Source organism: Narcine bancroftii, chromosome 9, assembly GCF_036971445.1.
Source record: "Narcine bancroftii isolate sNarBan1 chromosome 9, sNarBan1.hap1, whole genome shotgun sequence".
In the NCBI taxonomy this organism is placed as follows: domain Eukaryota; kingdom Metazoa; phylum Chordata; class Chondrichthyes; order Torpediniformes; family Narcinidae; genus Narcine; species Narcine bancroftii.
This window is the reverse complement of record NC_091477.1, coordinates 51173081-51200321: the sequence shown is the minus strand read 5'-3', so window position 1 is coordinate 51200321 and position 27241 is coordinate 51173081. Positions and strand designations below refer to the sequence as shown.

At 42.4% G+C, this 27241-nt stretch overlaps 1 protein-coding gene across 3 annotated transcripts in view; it reads left to right on the top strand.

The window, feature by feature from the left end:
• LOC138743634 (dihydropyrimidinase-related protein 3-like) overlaps window positions 1–27241 on the top strand; it is a 198683-nt gene that overhangs the window by 110439 nt on the left and 61003 nt on the right. For all 3 annotated transcript variants that reach the window (XM_069899160.1, XM_069899159.1, XM_069899161.1), the window contains exons 5-10: window positions 9074–9135; window positions 15651–15731; window positions 17075–17143; window positions 23335–23455; window positions 23562–23718; window positions 26003–26144. In XM_069899160.1, the coding sequence (XP_069755261.1) occupies window positions 9074–9135; window positions 15651–15731; window positions 17075–17143; window positions 23335–23455; window positions 23562–23718; window positions 26003–26144 (632 nt within the window). The remainder of the gene's footprint in view (window positions 1–9073; window positions 9136–15650; window positions 15732–17074; window positions 17144–23334; window positions 23456–23561; window positions 23719–26002; window positions 26145–27241) is intronic.

Sequence of the window (27241 nt, the reverse complement as noted above, 5' to 3'; positions counted from 1 at the left end):
CTGAGCCAGATTTATTCCTTCCTTATACCCAACGCTATATCGGTGGAGGTTTAAGATTATTTGATAATTAGCGCTTATGGAGTTGTTCTTGTATACTAAGCTGTCACAGGGGCAAGGTTGCATTCCAGCCATCAATAGATAATGAAGAGCTATGGGGATCTGGAACTATTTGTACAGTCAGGATGACTTTCAAATCCTAGTGGCCACTGTGGAAGAAAAGCTTCATGTATTGAAGCGTTTAGACAAATCATCAACATAATGTGGGGATTGAAAGTTCGCCAATGTTCATTTGTGCAAATGAAAGGAATTGATTTTTTGCTTCACAATGGACTGCAGGCCGTCGATGAGAAAGTTGAAGCCAGAATCGGAACCTGAGCAGTGGGAATGCCACCGTATGTGGTTCCATTTCTCTTGGTGACCCAACCTTTTATGCTGGTTTCCCACCAGACTTTGCCACACGACTGTTCATGGACTCTTAAACAAAGTGGGGCTAAGGCACTGAGGTCACTCACGGTCAGCACAAAGGACGAGAACGGTTCCATCAAATCCTTGGCTGTCAAATCATTTTCGGTTCTTTATGCTGCCAACCATGTGCTAAGAAATTTGGCGATTCCACCTACTGCATCAGCTCAGTTATTGGTTACATCAGGATTCCCCTCTGATAGAGGAACTGGTGCCTACAGCTATACATGGAGCTGCCATGTTCCTGCTGGACTATTCGCACTTTTCATTGACCATTGCTGATAATTCTGGGGCCTGCAATATTACCATTCCCAAAGATGCAGGTGTGCATCATTAATCTGGTTCAATCTGAGCATGACAGATAATGTTTTGAGACTACCAAGGAAATAACAATGCTACACGCAGAAAATAAAATATGTGAACAGTCAGTTAAGCATCTGTGGAAGTACGAGATGCTAAAATACCCATAGGGAAGTGTGTGAATGGATACACACTTTGTGGATGAACGATTCAGGCACTGGTCTCAATGTAGGTTGGACATGGTTTCATCGCTGGCATTATGAATGATCCCTTCATGGTGGGGGCGAGATTAGTGATGCCAAAGGAATTTGTGGAAAAGTTAAGGAAGAACTCCGTGATCACAGGAGGACTTCTCAATTGGCCTGACACACTCAAATGATCTCAAAAATCAACCCAGCAGATGTGCAAATGTGTCATCACCACTCCAACCATCTAAGTGGCCATTTCAGATCGTTTGTAAGGATCGCTGTGGAAAAGGTCATGGACAATTTCTTGCTCCCAGTGGACACCAGGAGGGAAGAAGTAAACCATGACGTTTCATACACCACCAAAAACACGGGGTTAAGATCCACTTGGCTGCCGTGTTCTTCTGAAAGATTATATAATGAGCCATTGTTTAGTTCACTTCAATTGGGGTATTAGAAGAGAAATGGGATAAAACGAGATTTTGCTTCTCATTTGAAGCTTCAGTTGGCAAAGGAAAAAGCTGTTCCACCAGCTGAACAGATGAAGAAAAGGGCCAGGAAATATTGATTCAAACTTCATGTATTTCTCTAAAGCCAATTGAGAACTCCATGCTCATTGTAGGATTTCCCCTTGTTGAGCAATCGCATGGCACAGAGCAGGCCATTTAGCCCAACTTGTCCATGCTGGCCAAGATGGCATTCTGGGCTGGTGCCATTTGCCTGCATTCAGTCCCTATCCTTCCAAAATCTTCCTATCCCGATCTGTCTCAACGTCTTTGGAATTTTGTAATTGTACTCACTTCTTCTGCTTCTTTTGGCTCCTCATTCCAAATACTGACCACCCTCTAAATGATTGGGTGGGGGGGAGGAGGAAAAGTTGCCCATCTGGTCCCTCTTGAATCTCTCCCCTCTCACTTTAAACCTACGCCCATGAAGTCAGGAAAGGTCTACGCTGCAGAAGAAGTCAGTGAGCATTCACTCTATGTCCTTGATACAGCAGAGTAGACAATGCTATCACAGTTGTACTTTAAGCAGCCCAATTTTGAATGGTAAGGAGTGAGGAGCAAGGTGAGGTTCAGAAGATGAACCACGAGATGTTCAGCTGGCACTGCAGCAAGTTGGAGCAAAGGCAATGAGGAGATGGTGGCATTCTGGTCCAGGAATTGTGAAAACTAGAGACAAAAAAAAAATCACATTGACTACTTATCCAAGAGAATAGCATTTTGTTACCGACTCTTGAAAAGACTGACCATGTTACAGTGAGGGTTAGACCTGATGATACACCCAACAATGCGAAGCAAACAATAGATGGAGGAATATGTGAGAACTACTGTTGAAAAATGTGGATTAATTTTGTTTTATGAGTGGCATTACAACTTATTGCTGCCAACCCTTTTAAGGTGCATGTCATATAACAGATTTCCAGTTTTGTAGTAAGGCCATGAAAGCTCCAAAATGTCTGTGAAAAGTCACTGAAGAACATACCCACACTGTGGGTTCCTCGTATCTTTCATGTACGGTCCGTGCAGTGGACTTTGTAGAAAGGACCCATTGAACATTCAGCATTAAATTCTGTGCTCTTATGCAAGATTTTTCTTTGCCCCAGTTTGAGTCCATTCTATTAAAGTGCATTAAACTCCCAAGTTCAACAGGAGAACTCCTGTCATATTCCATTTTACGAGATAAATTGCCTGCTGCCATTTGAATTCCTTGGGGAGTGAAATCGGTGCTTGGCAGAAGCACAAAGCAGGCAGTTTTGAATTGGAACTCTGTTTTATGCCCTGTCTAATTTTCTTTTCCACTTGCTGACTCACTTTCATCCTTTGTGTAACTTTACAACATAACTATTCTTAAATATGTCTCAGAATACTAAAAATAAACAAAATTACTTTCATTGTAAAGTACTGCACAATTACTTGGCTCTTGCAGATTTTGAATTCCGCGATGTGCTGTTGGAACTTGGGGGATTTGGGAAAAGGGGAGAAAACATTTTTTTTGGAGCTAGACTTTGGCTTAATGCAGTGCATGCAAACATTGTTGTTCACTGTGGAATTGCACCAAGGCTGAATTGGATCAGTTGTAAAATTAATACTCAAAAAGGTGCTGTTTAAGACCTGATGCATTTAAATATTTAAAACTAAAAAAAAACATGGATCCTGGAAATATAATATCAAAACACAAAATACTTGGAAAACTGGGGAGCATCTATTAAAAGAGAAACCAGTTCTGATGAAGGATTGCAGATTGAAAACATTGACTGTTGCACTTTCCATGAATGCTGTCTGACCTGCTATGTGTGTCGAGCACTTTCCAATTTAATTATAAAATGGCCAGTGTTGTGGAATAGCTTCAGGCCTGTGACCCTTCTGAGGAAGGCTCTGCGATCTGAAATGTTGCCAATTTTCTGTTCTGTTACATTGCTCCTGGTGTTGGGGCAAATGAATTGTGGGCAGCATCTACCTCCCTCGGGTCTTTGTTGGAAGTTTGGCTCGAGTGCCTTACAAAGGAAAATAATATTTGCTTCAGTGTGTGTCACAAAGTAGCATTTTGTAGTTAACTCTATTCTAATACAGGAAGTGTGATGTATGCAATTCATGTACTGCAGTCACCCACGTATTTTGATATGGACTTCAGTTTTGGGCCTGGATATTTGTGGATTCCTGCTTTGCTCTTTCCCAAAGTAGTGTGGACTGGGTCCACTGTATTGTACTGGCGTGCCAGATGAATTTCTCTGTTCTGTTGATGAAGATCCTGTGAATATTGGTAGTGCACTAATCTTCATGAGGTTGGCCGCAGATGGTAGTACTTAAAGGATAATTAGCCCCTTCATGAATTATTCAATGTGATTTGAAGGCAATGCGGACTGTCTCGTTTAAATGGAGATGGAAAATATCATTGATTTGTTCAATGGATTTAAAGAAAAAGCATTCAGAATATTGTTGGATGCCAAGATTTCCAAGTATCCTGGTATTATCTTGTATTAAATATAAATAAGATTTATTTTTAAACGCAATGTTTAGCATCTGCACGGGTGCACGAAAATGTCTGAGGATTGGCTGTATAACTAATTGAAGACTTTATGGGTAATGTCTTCATTGAGGACATTGTTGATTTTTCATTAAAGTTGACACTGAATTCTGTCAATTTTGAAAAGGAGCCGGTTTAAAATAAACTTGGTTTTTGTTCAAACCTATTGGCCAACACAGTCACCCATAAGCAAGTCTAATTTTTGCAATGTTTTAAAATGTTTATCAAGTCATTGTTTATAAAATAAGAAGCTTGGCTTAAGTTTATTTATTAATAGGATACATTTGCTTAAAACAGCTGTAAATTTATCACATTGCCCTTTAATTCAATGTCAATCCACACCTGAAAATAATCGATATTAGCAAAGTATTTTAAATGCAATGCAAAATAATTTTTCTGTTACATGGATGTTTAAACATGTTTTAACTAGAAACTTGGATTGTAATTCATATTTGTAACTTTAATGCCTATTGCTGTGCTTGGACATCTTTGAGTGTAATTAGTAGAGGGTCTTGACTATGTTTAATCTGACCTGGCAATGTGGCCAGTTTTTATTACAGTGTTTTAAAAAAAATTAATGCAATGTATTACGGGATCTTGCTTCGGATTCAGTATTGCTTCTGAAGGGAGAAAATAGTCCTCCAAACTTTTGTATGATTGCATTATTTTCTTTTGAAATTGTGGATAATACGATCAACGTAATTGAATGGAAACTCCAGTAAATGGTGCATGAGTACAAATGCAATAGGTAACAAGCTCCCACAAACGTTATGACAATGGACAATCATGTTTGTCCTTAAGAATAAAAATTAAAAAAAAAGAATAAGTGGGACCATGGTGAGAGCATGATAGGAATGCAAGGAGAATATAGTAGGATTAGTATAAATGGGTGCTTGATAAAGTCAATATAGTCTTGGTGGGCTGAATGGCTATATTTCCATTCTGTGACCGACTTCTGTGTATGCCACTTGCTTGTTTTCAGAAGTAATCTCCGAGGATCCACTTTGACCTGGGTCCATGTGCCTGTTCAATGGCCCATGTAAAAACAAAAAAATGGCTTGTCACACACTGTCATTTTCTCCACACAACACTGGTGAGTCATTTCCTTTCATGTCTCTGCCTTTTTGATGGACGTCCTTTAATGACAAAGATTTCTGAATTCTCCTGGTCAAGACCAAGATTTAACATAATATCACAAAGGCAAGGCAGCCCTCCATTCTTCTGGTGAAAGATCATTGACGTTGAACGTTAACTCTGCAGCTCTCTCCACGGATGCTGTCCGATTGGATCTGCAATTCCAGCACATTTTATTTCATGTTTCCAGCAGCGTGGAAGGGATGGAAACATTCAGCAGGCCAGGAACGAGAAACGTGTCGAGATTCTAATCAGAAGGATCTCAGACCGGAGACATTAACTGTCTTTCTCCCCAGATGTTACCCAGCCTGTTGAGTATTTCCAGTATTTTCTGTTCTAATTTCAGATTTCCAACACCTCTCGTAATTGATTTTCAGCATTCTTTGCCTCTCCCTCTTGTACTGCATTTTCCATGAATTTTTAATGTTGACAAAAGTGGTCTAGTGATGAGTCACTTAAATATTTTATTTCCCCTTGTGCACTAATTCAGTTTGTTCTACTTTTCAGATTTCAGATGTATTGTCAAAGTACGCAGATGGCATCACAATCAACTTTGAGATTCTTTATCCTGAGGGCCAAGCAGAATTACCACTTATTGGCAGTGCAAAAAAAACCTGTACAAAATGTGTACCTGTACACAAATAAAGAACTCTGAAGAGATGATGTGCATGTCTCTTTGAACACCAGTCAGATCTGTTTCTGCTGGTATTGATTTAGTATTTTGAACAACATCTTTGCTGTAAAGGGAGAAATAATTGGTCAAATTTATCATCCATCCACTACCTCTGCCTCCCCAATGCGCTATGCTGGCTTAGAAATGAATTCTGATCTTTCATTACTTGGACAAAATGCTGAAGCCCTCTCTCTCCAAAACAGCTGCTGGAATATCTCCAGCAGTGAATCAAGGTGGTGTCTCATTCCCACTTTCTCGTTGGGATTAGCCATGCAGGAGTAAGTGTTGAGGGACATGCCGAGAATTGGTGTAGTTAACGCAAGGGCGCTGTAGGGAAAGACTACAGTCTAGAATCCTTCCATTACCAGGCATTGAGGGGCTGACATGGAGGGAAACCCCTCAAACAACAGGGGGGGGGGGGAGTAACGACAAGATGGCACTGTGGTGGTAATGGTATAAATAAAAACGAATGTGATAAGGTACAGTGATGGAAATGTATGGATACAAGACTAAGGATGGGCCAAGATCTTGAATGGTTTTCCTTTTTGTAAATAATTTCTTGTGAATAAAATCTATTTTGTGTTTTAAAAAATTAAACAATGGGCATGCAAGTGAGAACTATATCGAATACAGTTTTTTGGACTGTTTCATTTTCAAGAACCAGCATTATCTCCATTGAGAGATATGCTGGAGGTCACGTATCATCTTGATCCCAGCAACTGCAGTGCTTCTTGTTTAACTATTTACTTTGAAATGTTTCATGATATTATCAATACACAAGGGAGGCTGGAGAAATTGGAGAACTCCCACTCTGGTGAGCTGCTAACCCTTTTCCAATGAGCTTTTCTTTGCCGCTTGTATGCAGCAAGTACAGTTATTGACGAGAAAAAATAAAGCTCCTGGAAGTGATGGCTGATCAACTGTTTTACTGGATGGGCCTGGAAGGACAAAAAGTGCAGTTTAAGAGGGAGAGGCAAAGAATGCTGAAAATCAATTATGAGAGGTGTTGGAAATCTGAAATTAGAACAGAAAATACTGCAAATACTCAACAGGCTGGGTAACATCTGGGGAGAAAGACAGTTAATGTCTCCGGTCTGAGATCCTTCTGATTAGAATCTCGACACGTTTCTCGTTCCTGGCCTGCTGAATGTTTCCATCCCTTCCACGCTGCTGGAAACATGAAATAAAATGTGCTGGAATTGCAGATCCAATCGGACAGCATCCGTGGAGAGAGCTGCAGAGTTAACGTTCAACGTCAATGATCTTTCACCAGAAGAATGGAGGGCTGCCTTGCCTTTGTGATATTATGTTAAATCTTGGACTTGACCAGGAGAATTCAGAAATCTTTGTCGTTAAAGGACGTCCATCAAAAAGGCAGAGACATGAAAGGAAATGGCTCATCAGTGTTGTGTGGAGAAAATGACAGTGTGTGTGACAAGCCCTTTTTTTTTTACATGGGTCATTGAACAGGCACATGGACCCAGGTCAAAGTGGATCCTCGGAGATTACTTCTGAAAACAAGCAAGTGGCATGCACAGAAGTCGGTCACAGAATGGAAATATAGCCATTCAGCCCACCAAGACTATATTGACTTTATCAAGCATCCATTTATATTAATCCAACTATATTCTCCTTGCATTCCTATCATGCTCTCACCACGGTCCCACTTATTCTTAAGGACAAACATGATTGTCCATTGTCATAACGTTTATGGGAGTTTGTTACCTATTGCATTTGTACTCATGCATCATTTACTGGAGTTTCCATTCAATTACATTGATCCTATTAGCCACAGTTTCAAAAGAAAATAATGCAATCAGACAAAAGTGTGTTTTTTTTTTTAACTGGCAGTATTGGGTCAAAGGAGGGAATCCAGGCGGAAGGGCATCGATGTCCTTGATTTCGAGCAGGATGCAAAAATTAGCTCACTTTTCTTAGAAGACAATTGGAGGGTTCTGTCCAGAAATCCTATCAGTGAAGGCAGAAGGACGCACCTGGACTATTGTTCTGCCCGCACTGGCAGGGCCTCTGAGTTTGATGCTGCTCAGGGATAGGATCAGTCTGTGTGCAGGATAGGGAAATGGGTGCTTCTATAATCCATTTGGAGCAGGAAAAGGCCCTTGATGGAGTATCATTAATGTGATAGACCTATTGTTCAAAATTGCCTTTTGTAGGGGGGGGGGGAATTAATCTGTAATTGGATGTAATTGTTCTCATGAGAATTAACAGGAGCAAAATCAAATGCTTAACCCTGGAGGTACAGTGCAGTGTTTGCACAGAATATCTTCATGGCTCTGAAAAAAGGAAATGATTGATGCTGGTGAGCTCTCAAACAAACACCAAAATCTCAGCTGGCTACTGGTGTGAACCCTCTCTTTTTAGGACTTCCATGTACCACCGGAACTCCAATCCCACCACCCATTAGCCTTGAGGTAGCTGCAGTGTGGTTGGGGACTGCCACCCACTTGTGGACTGTGATTTTGCCAAAAAAAGATCTGCAAAGGGACACAGTGGTCTCTTCCACATAGAGGTGGACGCCAACTGCTGCTTTAAAAAAACATCAACGCTATGTGCCTGAGGCTTGCTGACCACCACATGAATGTGGCGACTAGTTAACTTTAGGCTGCAGGAATGTATTGTGATGGGTTCTTTGAAACTGGTTCTCTTTGGGGATAGGCCCCACGGAAGGGTCTTGCTGTAACTGGACACAGGGCTTTGCAATGACCTCTTAAACTTGCAGCTTAATATTTAGGTCAGAAAAAATTGCAGTCTTGTTGGCATATTGAAAGTAAATGTAATAACATGCCAGGTGTAGTGAATGGAAATAATGCAGTGCCCTCATGTTGGGAAATGGTACATTTTATGTAAATAATATGCTTTAGACAGAATGTGTACTGGAACCAAAGGCTTTTTTTGACAGCTTGTTGCTTCAGAGGGCTCAACAATCTCCCTTTTAGCCCTGAAAGAGGTGGCGGGCATTTCTGTCGCCCAGTAGCATCTTGAAGTCACAGCAAAACCTTCAGTGGAGCACTCCCCATGCCAATAGGTACATGAAGATGTGACGAGAAAGATGCTGGCTGAGTTTTAACGTCAGTTCTTGGTTAAACAGATGGATTACAATCAACAACAAATGGATGTTTTGTACAAAGTCCATTGAAAATGTATATGGTGTCAGAATATGATTTCAAATCAGAAATTGTTTCTGATGTCAACCAGCTTCCAGATGATGCAATATGTTTATCAGCCTGTTTTATTGTATCTTAAAATTGTATCTGTGTTTTGTATCTGACAGGTGTGAATTCCTTCCTTGTCTACATGGCTTACAAAGATTTATATCAAATGTCAAATGCTGAGGTAAAAATCAAAGTGAATCTTGCCTTGTACTCTGCTTTCAATTAAATGTTCATTTGTCTGTCCAGTATTATAGTTCACACAACTGCTTTATTGAAGGACATGCTTAGAATAATCAAAGTTGGCTCCTATAGATCATTGAATTTCCATGTTCCAAAAGTGGCTTAGATACCTCAGCCCAGTCTGCCTGGGTCTTACAGAAGATGTGTGTCACATTTGTGGCCCGAAATGTGAAATTAATAACACCATCACCACATGCTTTACCGGTTGACCATCTCAGTGTCTTTATTTTCCTGCAAACCTTATTTCATCATCCTGCACCTTCCACCTCCAGTGCATACCATCTGACTTCCAGTCAGGTTAATACATATCATGCATATTCATTATCATGACATCCCTCCTTTCACCAGAAATAAACTTTATATCTTTATGTTTAAATGTAAACACTTTAACACTATCAATAGCATTTTTCTGCCTTCTGAACCAACAAAGCAACTTAAAATTCAAAACAAAAACAACTTCAAATTCCCTCTTCACAAAATGTAACATAAACGTGTTATAACCAAATGTAATACAATAGCTCAACTGTTCTTCTGTAATTATACAATGCTCACCTGATATGCAAAATGTAAACATTTAAATTTATACACCTCACATGTTTAAATTCCAATACTTTTTTTTTCATTTAATACCAAATAGTCGCGTAAACAATATGCAATTCCCACAGCACTCATACATGTACTTCATGATGTATTGATCAAATCACTGTCCAAATGTTCCCATTATCTTTTCTCTTCCTTGGTGAGTAACATTACTGCGCTTCATTGAAACTCATTCCAACTATCACAAACTTTCACTTTCGTGATAATGCGGGCAAAATTAGAAATATGGCACAAAATCTTCATATCGCTTAGGTGGTTTCCTGTCCCGTCTCGGCCTTCCTGCAATGCTACTGTCGCAACTTGGTTGTTCACCCTCAGCACCGGAAACACTGCTCGCTGCGGCCTCTGGTGTTTCTGGTACTCTGGCCACTTCATCGGGAATGATGGTAACTACCTCTAGAACATCATTTGGTCCCTCAGGTTGAGCATCTCGTATTGGACTTCCAACCACTTCACTCGGTGTTGCTCTGGATTGGTACTTTTTGACAACAGACACGTTTCTTTTGTACAGGACTCCAGCTGGAGACTTGTCTGTCACCATACTGCCGCTTCTGGATACAACCGTGTAGGGTTGATGGTAATAAGGTGTGTCTAGCTTACCACCACTCTCTTGCCTCACAAGAACATTATCTCCAGGCATGATGTCTGAGTACCTGACCCCATGCCTCGAGTCCGCATACAGCTTTGCTGCTCCCTTCTTTTCAGCATCGTGGTCCCTCATCTCCTGGTCGTTCCTGATTTCCTTTATTTCGGGCATTTTTGTGCGGAATTTCCTCCCAAAAAGTACTTCTGCTGGACTTTTTCCTGTGGTTGCATGAGGCGTTGCCCGATAGACAGCTACATAGGATAGCAATGCTTCTCTCCAGTTCTGTCCTTCTGCATGAGCAATCCGTAATCTTTTTTCGATGGACTGATTTTGTCTCTCTACTTCCCCATTGGCTTGCGGCCATTTAGGAGTTACTTTATGATGGTGGATACCTGTGGTCCTCATGTATTCAGCAAATGTTTCTGAAATGAACTGTGGACCATTGTCAGAGTATAGTGTAACAGGCAATCCATATCTCGCGAAGATCTCTGCTAATGCTTGTATTGTTTTTTCAGTGGTCGTTGACCTCATCACAGCATACTCATAGTATCTGCTGTAGTAATCTACCACTACCATGATTGTCTCACCAGTTGGTAAAGGTCCGAGAAAATCAACAGCTACATCGATCCACGGTCCTGTCGGGAGTTGCATACTCCGGATCGGCTCTGGAGTGTCAAAGAGTTGACACCCATGGCAGGTTTTGACGAATTTCTCTGCGTCTTTATCACAACCTGGCCACCATACTTTACTCCTGAGGTTTTGCTTGGTACCAACAATACCTAGGTGTCCTTCATGAGCTAATGATACGATCTTCGGTTTCAACCTCTGTGGTATCACCAATCTACACCCCCTCAATACACACTGCCCGATGCAACACAGTTCATCTCTAATGGGAATATATGCCTTGTGAATGCCCTTGTCCCATTGTCCACTTTGGATACATTCTCTAACTTCCATGAGTTCTGGGTCATGTTCGGACTCTCTCTCGACTTCCCTCGATGTCACAACTTCCAGTGTCGACTGAATAGCTACAAAGCGTACAAAACTCTCTGCTTCTGTCCCCAATTCTGACTTGGATTGTGGGCATCCATCTTTCAACAATCTGGACAGCGGATCAGCAATGTTTGCTTTCCCGGCAATGTGAACTACTCTGTGCTTGTACGGTTGGAGTCTGAGCACCCTTCGTTCTATCCTGGCACATGGTTTGGACCTGGCGGCATAGATCACCTCCAATGGTTTATGGTCCATGATGAGTTCAAATTCAATGCCATACAAATATGCATGGAATCTCTCGCAGGCCCATGCAAGTCCGAGTGCTTCTTTCTCTCTCTGAGAATATCTCCTTTCCACATCTGTCAAAGACCTGCTGGCATAGGCAATGAATCTTGGTCCCACATCACACATCTGGACCAACACGGCTCCTAAACCAACAGGACTAGCATCCGCTATGACTTTGGTTGGTGCAGTCGGATCATAATACCCAAGAGTATCGGCATTCATCAGACTTTATTTCAGACCTGTGAATGCTTCCTTCTGCTCAGGGCCAAAATGGAATGGTACACCTTTCCTGGTTAGTTTCCTCAATGGTTCTGCCAGTGTAGCAAAGTTGGGGATGAACTTTGCGCAATAATTAACGAATCCCAAGAAGCTCCTCATCTCTGTTGCATTTTGGGGTTCACGTGCATCTGCAACAGCTTTCGCCTTGGCATCAGCTGGGTTCAGTCCTTCCCGTGTAAGCCTGTGTCCCATGAAGTCCATCTCTGAGACACCAAACTGGCACTTGTCTCCATTCACGGTAAGGCCTGCCCCCTGTAGTCTGGATAGCACACACCTCAACCGTCTGTCATGCTTTTCCTTTGTAGCCACATGGACTATGATGTCATCAGAAATGTTGGCAACTCCAGGAATGCCTTGAATCACTCGATGGATTTTGTACTGGTAGATCTCAGGAGCTGCATTGATGCCAAACAATAGTCTCTTGTACCGGTACAATCCACAGTGAGTCACAAATGTTGTCACATCCCTGGATTCTGGGTCCAGCTCTAATTGATGATAACCCCATTTGAAATCAATTTCTGAGAACACCTGACTGGTAGTTAACTCCTGAAGTACTTCCTCCACTGTCAGTATGGGGTGTCGTTCTCGAATTATAGCTTCATTGGCCATCCTCATATCAACACACAATCTTATGTCACCATTTGGTTTGGGCACGATCACTACTGGGCTGACCCATTGTGTTGAATGTTCTACAGGATCAATAATGTCTTGCTCGATCAACTCTTTGAGTTTGGTCTCGACTTTCCCACGAAGTCCAAATGGAGTTTTGCGCACTAGTTGCGCCTTGGGTTTGACCGTTTTGTCCACTGCTAGCTTTAGTTGTCGACCTTTCAGCTTTCCTACTCCCTGGAAAACTGCGGGGAATTCTTGCTTCATATCCTCGTATGACTGAACTGAATTGACACGAGCTCCAATATGAAGTATTGCCAGGTCTTGCGCCGTGCGTCTACTCAGCAATGGTTCTCCCCTCTCGTCTATGACAACAAACTCTGCTTCGGTGTACTTGTCACCAGCTTCAACAGTCACAGTGAAACATCCAATGGTCTGCAATGGCTTGGTTGCTATGTATGGATACAGTTTCTTTGAACACTTCTTTGATGTACAAATGATCTTTTTTCTTTTCAATTTCTCCCATAAGTGTTGGTCAATTACATTACTGTCACTGCCTGAGTCTACAATGACCGGTACTGTCACACCACCAATTATCACTGGGACCTTCTCATGATGTACATCATTCAATGTAAACATAGTATTTCTGCCCATCCTGGTTGTCATCATCATCGTCACTTTCTGGGTCACCTTCTATATGGCGAATAGTGCCTTTCTTTCCAGGATACTTTCCTTTCCCCCAAGCTTTGCCCTTAGAAGCTGTACTCTTCCCATTCTGGTTTGTATTTGACTTGATTTTGCACTTCTTTGTAAAGTGGTCCTTACCTCCACACTTTCTACAAACTTTGCCTTTTGCTGGGCAGCATGGGTCTTTTCCAAAATGACCTCTGTTTCCACATCTGTAACACTCCAAGTCATGTGTCCGCATATTTCTTGGCTGGCTATGGCTATGCGAGAGCCTATTTACTTGTTGACCAACTTTGTCTTTACTGGGCTGGCTTGAGTTGTCTTTCAGTTTCATGGTATGAAATTGCCCCTCAACAGCCTCTAATGTATCAGCCATTGTTAAAGCATTGGTAAGTTTCAACTCACCCCCTTTTTCCAGCAGTTGCCTTCTGAGTTTGTCTGATCTGCAGTGCTGCACAACTTGATCCAATAACTGGTTGTCCAAATCAGCTACCACGTAATTGCATCCCACAGCCAGTTGTTGCAATCTTGTCATGTACTGGGCAACCGTTTCTCCATCTTGTTTTGTTTTGCGAAACAAATGGCGTTGAAAGGTAGCATTCAGTGTCACCACATAGTGTGCATTCAATGCATCTACGGCTTTCTGGTATTCCTCCTTCCTTCCAGTATTCGAAAGCGTCTTAAAAGTTTCCCGAACTGTGGGTCCTGCGGTGAAGAGAAGTAACGCCCTCTGCTGCGCTTTCTGTTCCGCTGTACTGCTATCGAGAAATAGGCCACGACTGTCGGCATAGGCTTCAAATTCTTCCAGCCATGCCCTCCACTTCACACTCACAGTGCTTGCATCACCCGTTGGGTCAAAATGAGGAACACCTCAAAGTGCTAGAAATTCAGCTCCTGTGACTGCCATGAAGAAAACCTTCCAGCTCAAAGCCACCGATTCAAAATCCAAAATGTTTATCCTCGTTGCCAATGTCACATTTGTGGCCCGAAATGTGAAATTAATAACACCATCACCACATGCTTTACCAGTTGACCATCTCAGTGTCTTTATTTTCCTGCTTCCCTTATTTCATCATCCTGTACCTTCCACCTCCAGTGCATACCATCTGACTTCCAGTCAGGTTAATACATATCATGCATATTCATTATCATGACAATGTGTAGTTATGTTTCTGAAGTATTGTCCAAGCATTATTTTAACTTGGATTTTTATCCTCGTCTTAGAGACGATATTCTGTAACTATCCGCAGGGTTCCAGAAGTAGCACACCTTTCCTTTCTTATGCCTGATCCACGAGCTCCCATTCTTTGTGTTGGGAAGTTGTAGTTAGGGTGTTAACTCCCAGTCTCATTAGTGGGGAGTTGTAGTTTGGAGGGTGGTGTGCACACATCGCTAGAGTGTGCCAGTCAGTGTGCCTTTGAATACCTTTGTACATTTGGAAACGCTTGAATCTCAGAAATGCTTGATGACCTCTGGCACTTAATTATGTTTGATGCTGTTGAACTTGGGGGGGGGGGGGGGGAACCCTTTGTAAATGGATTTTAAAATGTGCAAGTGTGTTTGTACACCTGGTTTTAACTAAATTGAGTTTTTCTTTTTATTTTAATTGGCTTAATTCATCTGGTCCAGCTTCAGTGGTGGTAACTGTGGGCAAGGACATAAAACATTCCCACACATGGGGGTTTTTGTTAATGGTTGGAAGTTTTGTCCTGTTTGTGTCTGACACCAGCTGCTCCTTGTAGGAAACAAAGAACAGCAAACACAGGCAAATTAGGAGCAGGCTCTGACACTTCTTCCCCAGCTTGAAGCAAGTCGAGGCCATTCGCCTCCTCATTTCTGCATCATTCAATAAAAGCATGGCTGATCGTTTACATTGCAAAGTCCACGCTTCTCTTTGCCTTTAACATCTAAAGAATGTTGTTGCTATCTGACTCGAGTGACGGGGACTGCGCAGCCTTCTGAGTAGTCCAGTTGGGCACCCATAAATATTGACCCCTAACCTAGAGGCAAGGAAATACATTTGAGGGGTGGTCATGTGGGTCCTGCTGTTGAGCAGGAAAATCCAAGAGGTTGTGATTTGTTGCAACCGACCAGTTGCACAAGTGAATCCATTTTGTTAAACGACGCAAAGTTGAGTAAATGTTGGAGAGGAGTAATGGCCCCCAAGGCAAAACAGATGGCTTTCATTTGATTGCAATTGATGTTTGGCCCAGACTCCAATGGCTAATGTAAATTCTGAAATCTGGGGAGAGAAAGAGCAGGGAGTGGAGATGCAGGGATGAAGTAAAATTCATTCCCATGAAATTACCTTGACCTGCCCTTGAAAAGGATCTTTTTCACTAAAAGATCACATGCTTTAATTGCTTGCTGAGTCTGTCAGGAACTCGTTTCTTTTCTCCTCCTTGTTTTCTGTGCAGCTCTATGACATCTGCAAGTCTGTAGGTGACCTTGGAGCAATAATACAGGTCCACGCGGAGAATGGAGACATCATCGCCCAGGTCAGTGCACTCGCATCCCGGACTTTTGTTCCTTCTCATCTGTGTCCATTCTACAGTTTTAGACTGAATTTTTTTTTTAGATTGTTCTGGAAAGGGCCGTGCACTCGTGGTGAAATGGTGGCTTGGCAAGCCTCAGCCATTGGGGCATTCTTCACCTATGGCTTGGATCTTCTGTAGCCTAGATGCTCATTATCATCTTGCATGTGTAGAGAAAATTGGAAGGGAAGCTGACAGATGATTGTCATGGACTGTCTAGCAAGTTAAAGTTTCTTATCACATATACTAAGATGCAGTGGTTTTGTGTGCATACCAGTAGTCAACTCACACAAAGATGCTGGAGAAATTTAGAAGGTCACGCAATATCCATTGGAAGTAAAGGGTAACCAATGTTTCTGCCCTGGGTCCTTCGTCAGGTATGGGAGATTGACACAATGAAATGCCCAGGCCTGCAACACTGGTTGCCCCCTATTTCCTATGAATGCTGTGTGACCTGGTAAATTTCTTCAACACACTTGTATATTGCATTGACCCCAGCGTCTGCAGACTTTCCTGCTTAACTGAATACATCATACAACAAGACACAGTCCAAAAGTGCAGAATTGCAGAGGGAAATCGGTTGATACAGAGCAAAGGCAGCATAATTTTAGTATTTTGGTGTTTATTAGGAATTTAGTAACAGCAGGAAATAAACTGTCCTTGAATCTGGGGATGTGTGACCTCACACTTGTGAATCATCTCCCTGGCGGGAAGAGAATGGGGCCGGGGTGGGATTAGTTTTTTTCAGAATGTTAGTTGCTTTTTCAAGGTAATGGGAGTTGTAGACGGAGTTAACAGAGAGAAGAGGATATGTGATAGCATAAACCACATTCACAACCCCTTGTACTTAATTTGCAGCTGGAGTATTCAGGGTTCCACACAGAGGTGGGATGCTTTCTTAATTTCTTAGGCTTCTAAGGAAGTAGAGGTGATGGGTGCCTGGATGGACTGGGGTAAGAGACTGGCAATATTTACAGCTAGGAGCCTGTGTGGTGGTACGACCACCACCCAACTGCAGGGGGTGATCTCTGTACCTGCAGGAAGACCACCTAAAGGCTGATTCCACCTGGCCAGCTGTCAATCAGCCAATCTGAATATAGACCTGAGCCAGTCACACGGGAGCCATCGAATCATGAACTGGTGTTCAGACTTTGACTGGAATAAAGCCCATTGTATAGTCTTTTGAGTTTTGTGCTTGCTCGCTGCCACCTCAGCGCACCACAACATGTGTTCCAGTTTTCAGTTCAATCCTTCTGGTCAATCAAGTTCATCAGTTCTGAAGCTGCTCATGTCTGTCTGTCTTTCAGGAACAAAGGCACTTGCTGGAGATGGGGATCAGTGGCCCAGAGGGACACGTGCTTAGTCGACCAGAGGAGGTGATGAGCTAAACACCTTTTTAGTTCTTCCAACATTACAACCTTTGTATGTGTACGATTGGGGGGGAAATGGTCTTGTAGTTAAATACTCTCCGGACCTCAACCAATAAGCTGCACTTTAACCAGAAGCATTGAAAGGGAACAAGTCCGAGGGCGATTAGAGTTTTTGTTGCTGCAATTTCTTCAGTCCAATTTGCCCACAACTCTGCTCCATTCTAAGGGTTGATCTATTTTTCGTCAGTGCTGCTGCTTGATGATGGTCAACAATGTCAAGAACTCCACTGTCTCACAGAAATTTTGGAACTTCCTAATAACTGGCAATCCTTGGAAGACCCGAGAATTATATTTTTCAGCTGTGTTTAATCAGTGAACCGCCTCCTATCACTTTCTTTACAGAATGGGGCGTGGTGTTGCAAGTATCACTAATGTTTCAGGTTGGAGAAGCCCCCCAGACTATGATCGGGCAGCAGCGAGCCTCTGGGCTTTCAGTGCTGAGGGAAGTGTGCGATGACTCAGCCATTATCAGGCTGTGCAGCTCACCGACCAGCTCGGTTGCTTGGCAGCCCTTCCTTATTGTTTGAATGCAAACACAAAAGGATGAAGTATTGGGGCTGTGCCAGGTCACAGTCCTACAACCTAATTACCAGAATGTTAACCATGCAGAACCAAAATATACATTTACATAACATATTAACTCAACCTTTTAAGGCTGGTTTCCATCGTGTGGAACCCCACCCCGCCCCGGTTTGTACCTGCCACATAAAAACTGGGGTGAAACAAATGGGATCCTCTGAGCTGCACTGCTCTGAATATTTTTTTTTAAAATATGACTAGCTTGTTGCTTAATGCGTTGCGTGAGTGAGCAGGATCAGTTTTTTTAAAAATTTGGTTTCATAAAAATTCCTACAAATACATTGAAGAGTGATATTTTTTCAAACTATTGACCCCCCCCAAAAAAAATAGAAAAGATAAGTTTATTCATTGCCTGATGCACTATTTGTAAATAAAATCCTTGTAAACCTAAAATAACGTGGAAAAGCAAAACCCTGCGTTATTTTCATATGAAGGTCATGTCGGCTCATGGATAGCACACTGGTTCAGAGGGGGAATGTGCCAACAAAGTGTTAATTGTCCTGCTGGTTTCCTTAGAAATTGCCAAAATAAATTATTCCATTTGTTTTTAATGAGTAACATTTCTCAGGCATATATTTAAAAAATTAATAGACCTCACAGACCTACAAACAAGCATAATTAGAAAAAACATTCAAATTGATTCTGTCTGGGACAAGCCAGTTTCATAAGCAGAAGCTTTCATGTAACTTGAGCTAATGAAGAAGATTGCAGGGTTGCAATTTGTGCTGAATACACTTCTACAGGGAGGGTGGAAAAAATTACCTGCATTTGCATTAAATTGGCCAGAAATTGCCCTGAAAGAAAATTGAACAGCTAAATGAAAATACCAGGGTAAGATGAATAAAAATTAAAGGAAATAATTTCAAGGCTCAGGGATTAAGGTAAATGATGGATATAAACAGGCAAATAACAAAGATTTTTTTTATAAAAAGAGAGTAGAATTGGGAAATGAGGAAAAGAAAGCAAAGTGGGATATCTATGAAAGGAATAGAAGTATGCTATTTTAAAATCCATTTGATCACTTTATGTGCTGGCATCATTGTTAGTATAACATTTTAGCCTCTTTAAGCAGAAAGAATCAGACTGTTTCACCCAGTAGAAGTTTCTATGGACCTGTCAACAGACCAAGAGCTAATTTTCCAGTCAGTGCAATGAATATACTATTATTTAATTAATCCTCCTCGCAACATCACATATGATCAGGATGTCCTGCAGGGAGCTGCAATGCCCCACCGAGAATTCTCTTCATTATTTCAGGAGTATTAATGCTAGATTTTCCCAGGGGCGCTCTCTCGTTGCACTTGATTTTCATTGATTTCACAGGTGAATAGTGCATGCACTATTTCAAGAAGAAATGCCTGTTCCATCAGTCACTTAATTTGGTTAGAGTCCAAAGTTAATCCCCAGCTAGTGCTGAGTTAATTGGTGCATTGCGGGAGATGCTTGGAGTCCCATGCGTTCCTTCTACAAGAAAGAAGGGGGAGAAGCTGTCGGGACTCTGGGTGGGCATTTTCATTTAAACTCGTGGAGAATTGTCAGTGGAGCATAGCTTGAGTGGCTGACTATCCCTACTGTAACACAGTACTGGGTCAGTAGCTTAAAGAGAGTGTTGGGAGAAAGCTGATGAAGAACGAGGAGACATAAAAGGTTCGAGTTTCTTACAGGAAGGAAAATAAAATAAACAGAAACTGATCAAATTTGTCTTCAGGATACAGTGATGAAAAGGGAAAAACCTTCTGTTGAAAGCTCTGATTAGAGAGCAGCAGGGCCCAGGATTTAAAGTATGACTCCATTCCTGATGAAGTCCAGAGTTCATGAGCAGCTCATCTGTCAGGAATGCCATCCTGTTGCCATGGATGATATCATTGCATCATGTAAACTAAGAAATGAAGCATGGTGGCAGCCTTTATTCCACAGTGAATATCTATGTAGGCATTGTTACATTGTACACAGGACATGTGCAACAAGCAGCTACATGTGACCCACGGGCAGTGCTTGGAGTGGCTGGCTGTCTCAGCAGTGGAGTAATCCTCTCCCCCTGAACATCGAGATAAATGGAAATAGACCATTTGTCCCTTGTGGTTGGCTGCTCCACCATGCAATGAAAATCACAGTTTATCTGTTACCCGACATCTCTGTATTCACCCCACATCCTGACATTTTCTGAATGTCCAACATCTCCTGGGTGGAGAATTCCAATGATTAATTTCCCTCTGAGTGAAGAACTCATGGATAACTTCTCATTTTGAGGCACCTTGTTTTTCTACATCCTACTTAGGGGAAGGTTTTATGGGGAGGGGGGGGGGGGGAGGATGGTGAACTTTGGTCCTGCATCAACATTATCCAGATACTTAAGAAGCATTCAGTTCCATTCAAGAACCAAGCTCAATCGTGCAGATGTTGGTTGAGGTTCCCCAGCTGGGTGCTAAACCAAATACTCCGCTGGGATTAAGCTAATGATTCCACATTAGTCATGAGTTGATTGTGGTTTCTGTAGCATTTAGGAGCACGTTAAAATGTTGAGTGGGGGTGGGGGGGGAGTAATCAAATCAATTATGGTGGATGGTTATTATCAGATTGGATGACTGTATTTTGCCATGATATGTTAGGTATTCAGTACAACCACAGATGCTGGGTGCAGGCAGAGATTGTGTATTTTAAGCATCAAAAGCAAGTCTTAGTTTAGAGATGACATAAAATGTTAAGATTAAGCCTAATTGTCACCCTATTGGAGGGCAATGTCCTTCACCTTGGAACTGAACTGACAAACCTTTGTTCAGTGAAAAACTGACCCTGCAAATCATTTGGAATCAAGTATCTGCCACCACCTATTAAGTAATTTTTTAAAATTAAAAACAGCACTCTGACAGGCCAATGCGGCCCAATGAGTCCATGCTGCAAAATTTAACCTACACCCGGTAGGTGTTTGATGATCTCTTAAACTAGAGCCACTAAGAGTATATAAAGACTTCACCCCAGTGGTTCTCAACCTTTTTCTTTCCACTCTCGTACCACTTCAAGTATCCCTATGCCACCAGTCCTCTGTGATTAGTAAGGGATCGCTTAAGGTGGTACGTGGGTGGAAAGAAAAAGTTTGAAAACCACTAATTGACTCGTTATGTGCACGGTTTCACAACTCCAAAGGAAATGGGCCAAGGACAATTTTTCTCAAGCAAAATATTTCAGTAGCAATTGGGTCTAGAGCAGTGATTCTCAACCTTCCCACTCATGTACCACCTTAAGCAATCTCTTACTAATCACAGAGCAATGAAGGCATAGGAATTACTTAAAATGGTATGTGAGTGGAAAGAAAAAGGTTGAGAACCACATATTTCCCCCATTAGAAAAACACAGTAGGTTTTAGGAAGAATAATGTTCCAGTCATCTCGATACTTTGCAATATGTTCTTGTTTTCAATGTGGGATCCTACTTAACCCCATGCTAAATATGCAGCTCTAGGCTCCCTTGGAAGACCAGTCTAAGGAGCTGCACCTCCATAGTATTGTTTTCTTCCACTGCTATGGAGGTGCAAGCTAAAGTCGCCATCCTTATTATGTGGCTTTCATCATTGGCCTCTGTCCTCCATTTGCAGGAGTTAAAGATCCATGATTGCGTTCCCATCACTGTCCACCTCTCTTTCTCAGATGCCTCTTAAAGCCTGCTCTGCTGATTTGTGGCTTGGCATCAAGTATAGTTTAATTTTTCTCTTGCTCTGTGGATGGTGCTGACTTTGTTACTTGGTTGCTTCATTGTTCTGGCAGTTACTCCCAGGATTTCCATCTTCAACAATATCTTGCTTTTGGATTTGAATTCTGGCATATTCAGCCTCTTCCTTCCATGCAGTCATTCTCTGATTTTCATAAGGCTACTCAGCCCATCTTATCCAAACTTAAAATGTATCTTTTGAAAAACTCAGTACTTTACCCTCACCACAGTCTTTCCTGCCCGCCACTCTCATTCTTATTGGCGAACATTGGGCCTTGGCCACTATCTCGATGTTAAGGATGATGGAGTTCATTCCATTTTCCACAGAGTGAAGACTCTGGTGTGCGTATCTGTTTAATGTGTCCTTGATGTTGCATTCCAAGAGGCACATGAGACTTCACAAATCAACCAATTAATTCCAATGGGACGGAAACCACGATGATTGGAGCTGATAGATTTGTTTCAGCCTTTGTCCGCTTCACAGCAGTTGAGCTCCAAATAACTTTGTCTACCTGCTCCACGTTGAGGTCTTGGTTGGATTGTTCTCTGTCAGGGACCTCGCCCTCGCCTCCATGAATGGCCCTACCAGGATCATAGCTCCAGATGGCATCACTCTCAGGGTCTCAGGACAACGTAGGTTTCTCCACCACGACAAGTGGACAATCCATGGAGAAGGGCCACTATTTACCCTATTCACATATCATAATGCCTTCCTTTCAGAGTTGAATCTTTTGATATCCCTGCTCTCAATCCAATCTCTTTCACCTTCCATTGGTCCAATCTATAAGCATGATGTTTTTGAGACGTGTAGACAAACACTTTTAATAGTGAAAGCATCAAAGCATCCTAATGGAGGTAAACCGAATGAGAGCAAACAGGCAAAAAGATTAACATTGACATGGGCCAAAGAGCTCACTTTCTGCATCTCTTCATTCTCCCACCAGGTAGCCGCTGTGCATTTTAAGATTTATTTTACCTTGCCTTTGACCATAAGGTTTCCCAGATCCTATCCAAACCTTGCTGGGTTCTCACCTTTCCTGAAACCTACCTTGTTGTCATCAATCTTCCTTAAACTGGATCAATGTTCATTCATGACTCTGCAAAATGCTGTGGGCCGCACTTGTCAAAATCCAACTGTAAGCTGAACGGGCTGAGCTGCATTGTACCACCTTCCCTGCTGAACTTGAGCTGCCTTTGTCTTTACTCCGTCGGGCTCTTGTTAGTGTGAATCAATTCTACGTTGATTGCAAACCTGGCCATCGAGAAAATTCAGGTTGGAGCTGGTAATAAAAGTGATTTTTTTTTTTGCAAAATCCCCCTGCATATCAAAATAACTACAGGTCTTGGAAATTTGAAGTAAAGGTAGACCTTCTGAATATCTCCAGTATTTGCTGTTACCATTTAAATTCTCCTCTGCTGCCGGGATAGTTATGAATGGAGTTTAGCTTTCAGCATAAATTTCCTTATTTCGCCACTACAGCTGTCATCTCAACTTTTCTGGCTTTCTGTGGCTCCACCATAGTTGACCTAGCACAAAGCTTTGAAAGTTCTTTGATTTTTTTTCCCTCCCCCCTCAGTTGGTCTTAAAAATGTTCCACAAAAACTGCTTCTGCAGCTATGAGCTTGGCACTCTGGTTGGTGTCCTATTTTGTCTGGTATTTGTACTATATTATAGTTGCTGTACAAATTCCATGTTCATGTTGCTGCACCAGCATTGGATGGTATGGGAGGATGGGGGTCAAGTGGCTAGTGTTCAAAAATGCACTGCCCTTTTTAAATGAGATATGACCGGGTTTTGTAAAGCTTCTTTTGAACGAGGATCTGGCCTGTAACAGATGTTTTGTGTTATTCAGCTGGAAGCAGAAGCTGTGTTCCGTGCCATCACGATCGCTGGCCAGACCAACTGTCCCCTCTATGTCACAAAAGTAATGAGTAAGACTGCAGCAGACATCATTGCCCAAGCCAAGAAAAAAGGTGGGGCCCACTTTTCCGATCCGGCCTTTTGGCCAGATGCACATTTCCACTCACTTGGGGAAGTGCAGTGTTTTGACGACGTGACTCTTGTTTTTCTGGTTGGCAGGAAATGTTGTGTTTGGAGAGCCAATCAGTGCCAGCCTTGGCACAGATGGAACACACTATTGGAGCAAAAATTGGGCCAAGGCTGCAGCTTTTGTGACCTCACCACCACTCAGCCCAGATCCCACCACTCCTGATTACCTGATTTCCCTCTTATCAAGGTAAGGCTGGAATTTATTCTGTGTGGATTTTGGTGTCAATTAAAGAAAATGATTTTCTTGTCATGTTAAATGTCAAACATTGCTACGGTAAGCAGGATATCCAGGTGACGTCATATCCAGGACTGACCACTTCAGGTCCCTTTGTGTCTCTGAGGACCTTTCCATTGCTTCAGAATTGAGGCATCTGGCCTCGTTGCTACCCTGTCGAAAGTGGGGGACCAGAAGGTACTCCATATTGAAGAAGAAATGAGAAACAACCTGTTTGGGTATCTCAGGTGTAGGAGAGGGAGGAAAACTAGGGTGAATTTGTTAGTGATCTCAGATGGGTTTTGATAAGGAGGAATCAGCATGAAGGTCAAGTTTACAGGTTCTAGATGGACATTAACGTTACTATTCTACCTTTGGTGTCTACAGCACTAAAACTGAGTGTTACACTTCATTTGAAAGAAAATTCTTTAGTTATGTTCTTGAGAGGCTTTAAACTCATATCCTGTGTAACCAGTTGAATGGAAAATGTTAATTGATAGTGGAAACATTTACAGCACATTCTGCCTCTGATTAAATAATTTATACATTACCATCACCAAATCAGTTATTACTCCCTGCTGCATCCCCAAACAATTAAATCAACATGCAAACCAGTAAAATACCTATTTAGGAGCATTGAGATTTGAGTTGGGTGCTCTAATGGTCATTTATGAAGTTAATCAAAAATATCTTGACTACCAAAACTGGATTGCATTTCAATGTTTGCCTTGTTAACTTTGGTAAAGAATTCTCAATCAATGCTCAAATCAACAGCCATTATTTTTTCTCCCATTGTTACTGCTTGATCCACTGGAGTTCCTCCAGTCGATAGTGTTTGGCTTCAAACCGTGGGGAGGGAAAGGTGAGGAGGGGTCAGGCAATGGATGTTAAATTTGATACCAGGGAACGCAAAAGCTGACAGTGTAAGGAAAGTGACTGGGAGAGGAATTGGAGTTTCTCGGGGTCCAGGAAGTGAGATGAAGCTGAAGCCTACAAACTCTGGGTGGAAGTTGATGCAAATCAACGACATGGCGAGTTGGATTCTCCTGAGGGTGTACCACAGAACAGCACAGTTATGGGCTTGTGTTGCATCGACATGCAAATAGTATGCCCCGCAGTGTGGTCACCCTGGTGTGGAAATGTCACTCTGGAGAGAGGAGACGATTGTCATCCAATCTCTTAATCACACTCTGTTTGACATTTTGCCTTCTGAGTCCTGACTAATTGGCAATCCCTTACAGGAAAACCAAAAAGTGTCAGACACAGGGACAGGCAAAAATTGTGCTTTGGGTCTTAGGATTGCTTGGCTTGGAGAAGGTAAAACGGATGTATAGCAATGCTGTTCAACATTTAAACAGAGGGTTGACAGAAATAGAAGGAAATGACCAGGAAGGTAAGTGACCAGAGGGCCTCATCTGCAGAAGAAATCAGGAGGGAGTCACTTCACTGCAGAATCAAGAAATCTTTTATATAAAGAGTAACGGCAGAAAATTATTCAGGCCTCCCATCATCAGTAAAGAGGGGATGGTTTGGGAGCAGTGACCCTTTGAGGTCAGGAGAGCTTTTTCTGAGGGGCATTGTGATTGAGAAAATACTGCTGAAAGACTGATGGAAGCAGATCCAAGTGCAACTTTCCGAATGAGATGGTCAGATATTCATTCTGAAAAGGCAAGTGAGTGCAGAGAAAAGTTCTGGAGGGGCGTCATTGGACAGTTCTTTTAATTTTAATTAGTTTCGTACCCTGGGAAGTGTCTTCATTGATACGTTTGACTTCTCTCATTTTAGCAAACAGGGTGCATCTGAATGTGTCTCACAAGCACTCTTGAAGAGCTGGTCTGTTTTATGGTAATCTCGCACATCTGGCACCCATGGCCTCTTTGAATCCACCCTATGGGTTCTCTGAATCATGATGTCTGAAATCTGTGAAATGAAACATAATTTTCATAACCAGTGGAGATTGAGACTTCATTAGTCACCCCTTCCACGTCAGAACTGAGACAAAATCAGCATGCTGCGCCTGCTTCCCTGCAGTGTTGTCCTCCTGACTGAATCTTTGGTGTCAGCGAACACTCCATGAGCAACCCATTCACTTTGCTGCCTAAATATAGACGTACATTTCCACGTTGAGTATGTCCAGGCCTGTACATTATCACATTAGACCGCAAAGAGCCCGTAAATGTTTGTAGGGCCATGTTGTGATGAAATATAAATGCCACCACCTTGACGTGTGAAGTGACACTGTCTGCTCTTTATCTAGCGGTGACTTGCAGATAGTGGGAAGCGCCCACTGCACATTCAGCACAGCGCAGAAGGCGATTGGGAAAGATGACTTCACCCAGATTCCCGAGGGTACAAACGGAGCTGAGGAGCGCATGTCCATTATCTGGGACAAGGCAGTGGTAGGTGGATGTGTTGCTACACGAGTCGTGCTTGGGCACCTGAGGCCCTTTCTGTAGCTGTCGGCCAGCAGCGCCCTTCAGTCCGGTGCTCGTTATCCATTTGCTATCATTTGAGTGATGTACCTTTGATACGCTGCTGCACACAGAAAGCAACCACTGGGCCTTCTAGTGCCAGATAAATTCCTGAAAAGAACCACATAATTTGGAGATAGAGCACAGTGTATCTCTAATGAAGCTACTTAATCAAGCAATTCCTTTTGAAAATTTTCCCTACCCATTTCAACTGCTCCTCTAGACATTTAATTCTTAATCTGGACAACTTTTTTAATGTTTAAAAAAAAAATTAAAAACATCAAAACCTGTTCAGCCAGTGCTCTTGTATGGTAGCTCTGGCAGATAAGACGGGTCCCAATTTTAGCCTGAATTTCATAGCTTTAGCTCCTATTGGTAGTATAAGACAACCCAGCAATTGTCTGCTTGACCCCTTAGAGCGGCACAAGGAATATGCCGGAGACTGGTGTCCGGGCTTCCCAGCAACAACCCAAACTTTTTTGCAACACCCCAATCACCAAGGAACAAATCTGTAAATTAAGCAGCAAGTACTTTTAAAAACAGTAAAAAAAAAACCTGAAATCTTTGCTTCTGGTCGGGAAGATGCCAAACGGAGCTGGTCCAAGTCTTCAGCATCGGCTGCGTCCGGAGTTGTCGATGGTGACTCCGTTCTCAACATCAGGTGCGGTGCTGCCCGCATCGAGGAAGTTGCCTCGGGCTCCTGGGCAGGAGTGGGGAATGTCTGGGAAGTGGTCAGGGACTGGTGGCAGTTGAGACCAGCCTGCTTTTCCGGCCAGAATTTTCAGGTCACTTTTTTGTATCTGGACTATAAGAAGACCCTTTTTGATGCCGGGGGCCGGGGGGGGGGGGGGGTGTGGTGTTTTTTTTGAGTGCTTCAAGTGTCATCTTATCTGCCAAATACACAGTATATGTAAAAAGAATGGCTTAATTTAAACAAATGATGAGAAAAGCAATGCAGAAAATGTGCAGAAAAATTCTGGAAAAAAAAATCTGTGCTTGGAAGTTGCTCGAAATACGGCTTTATT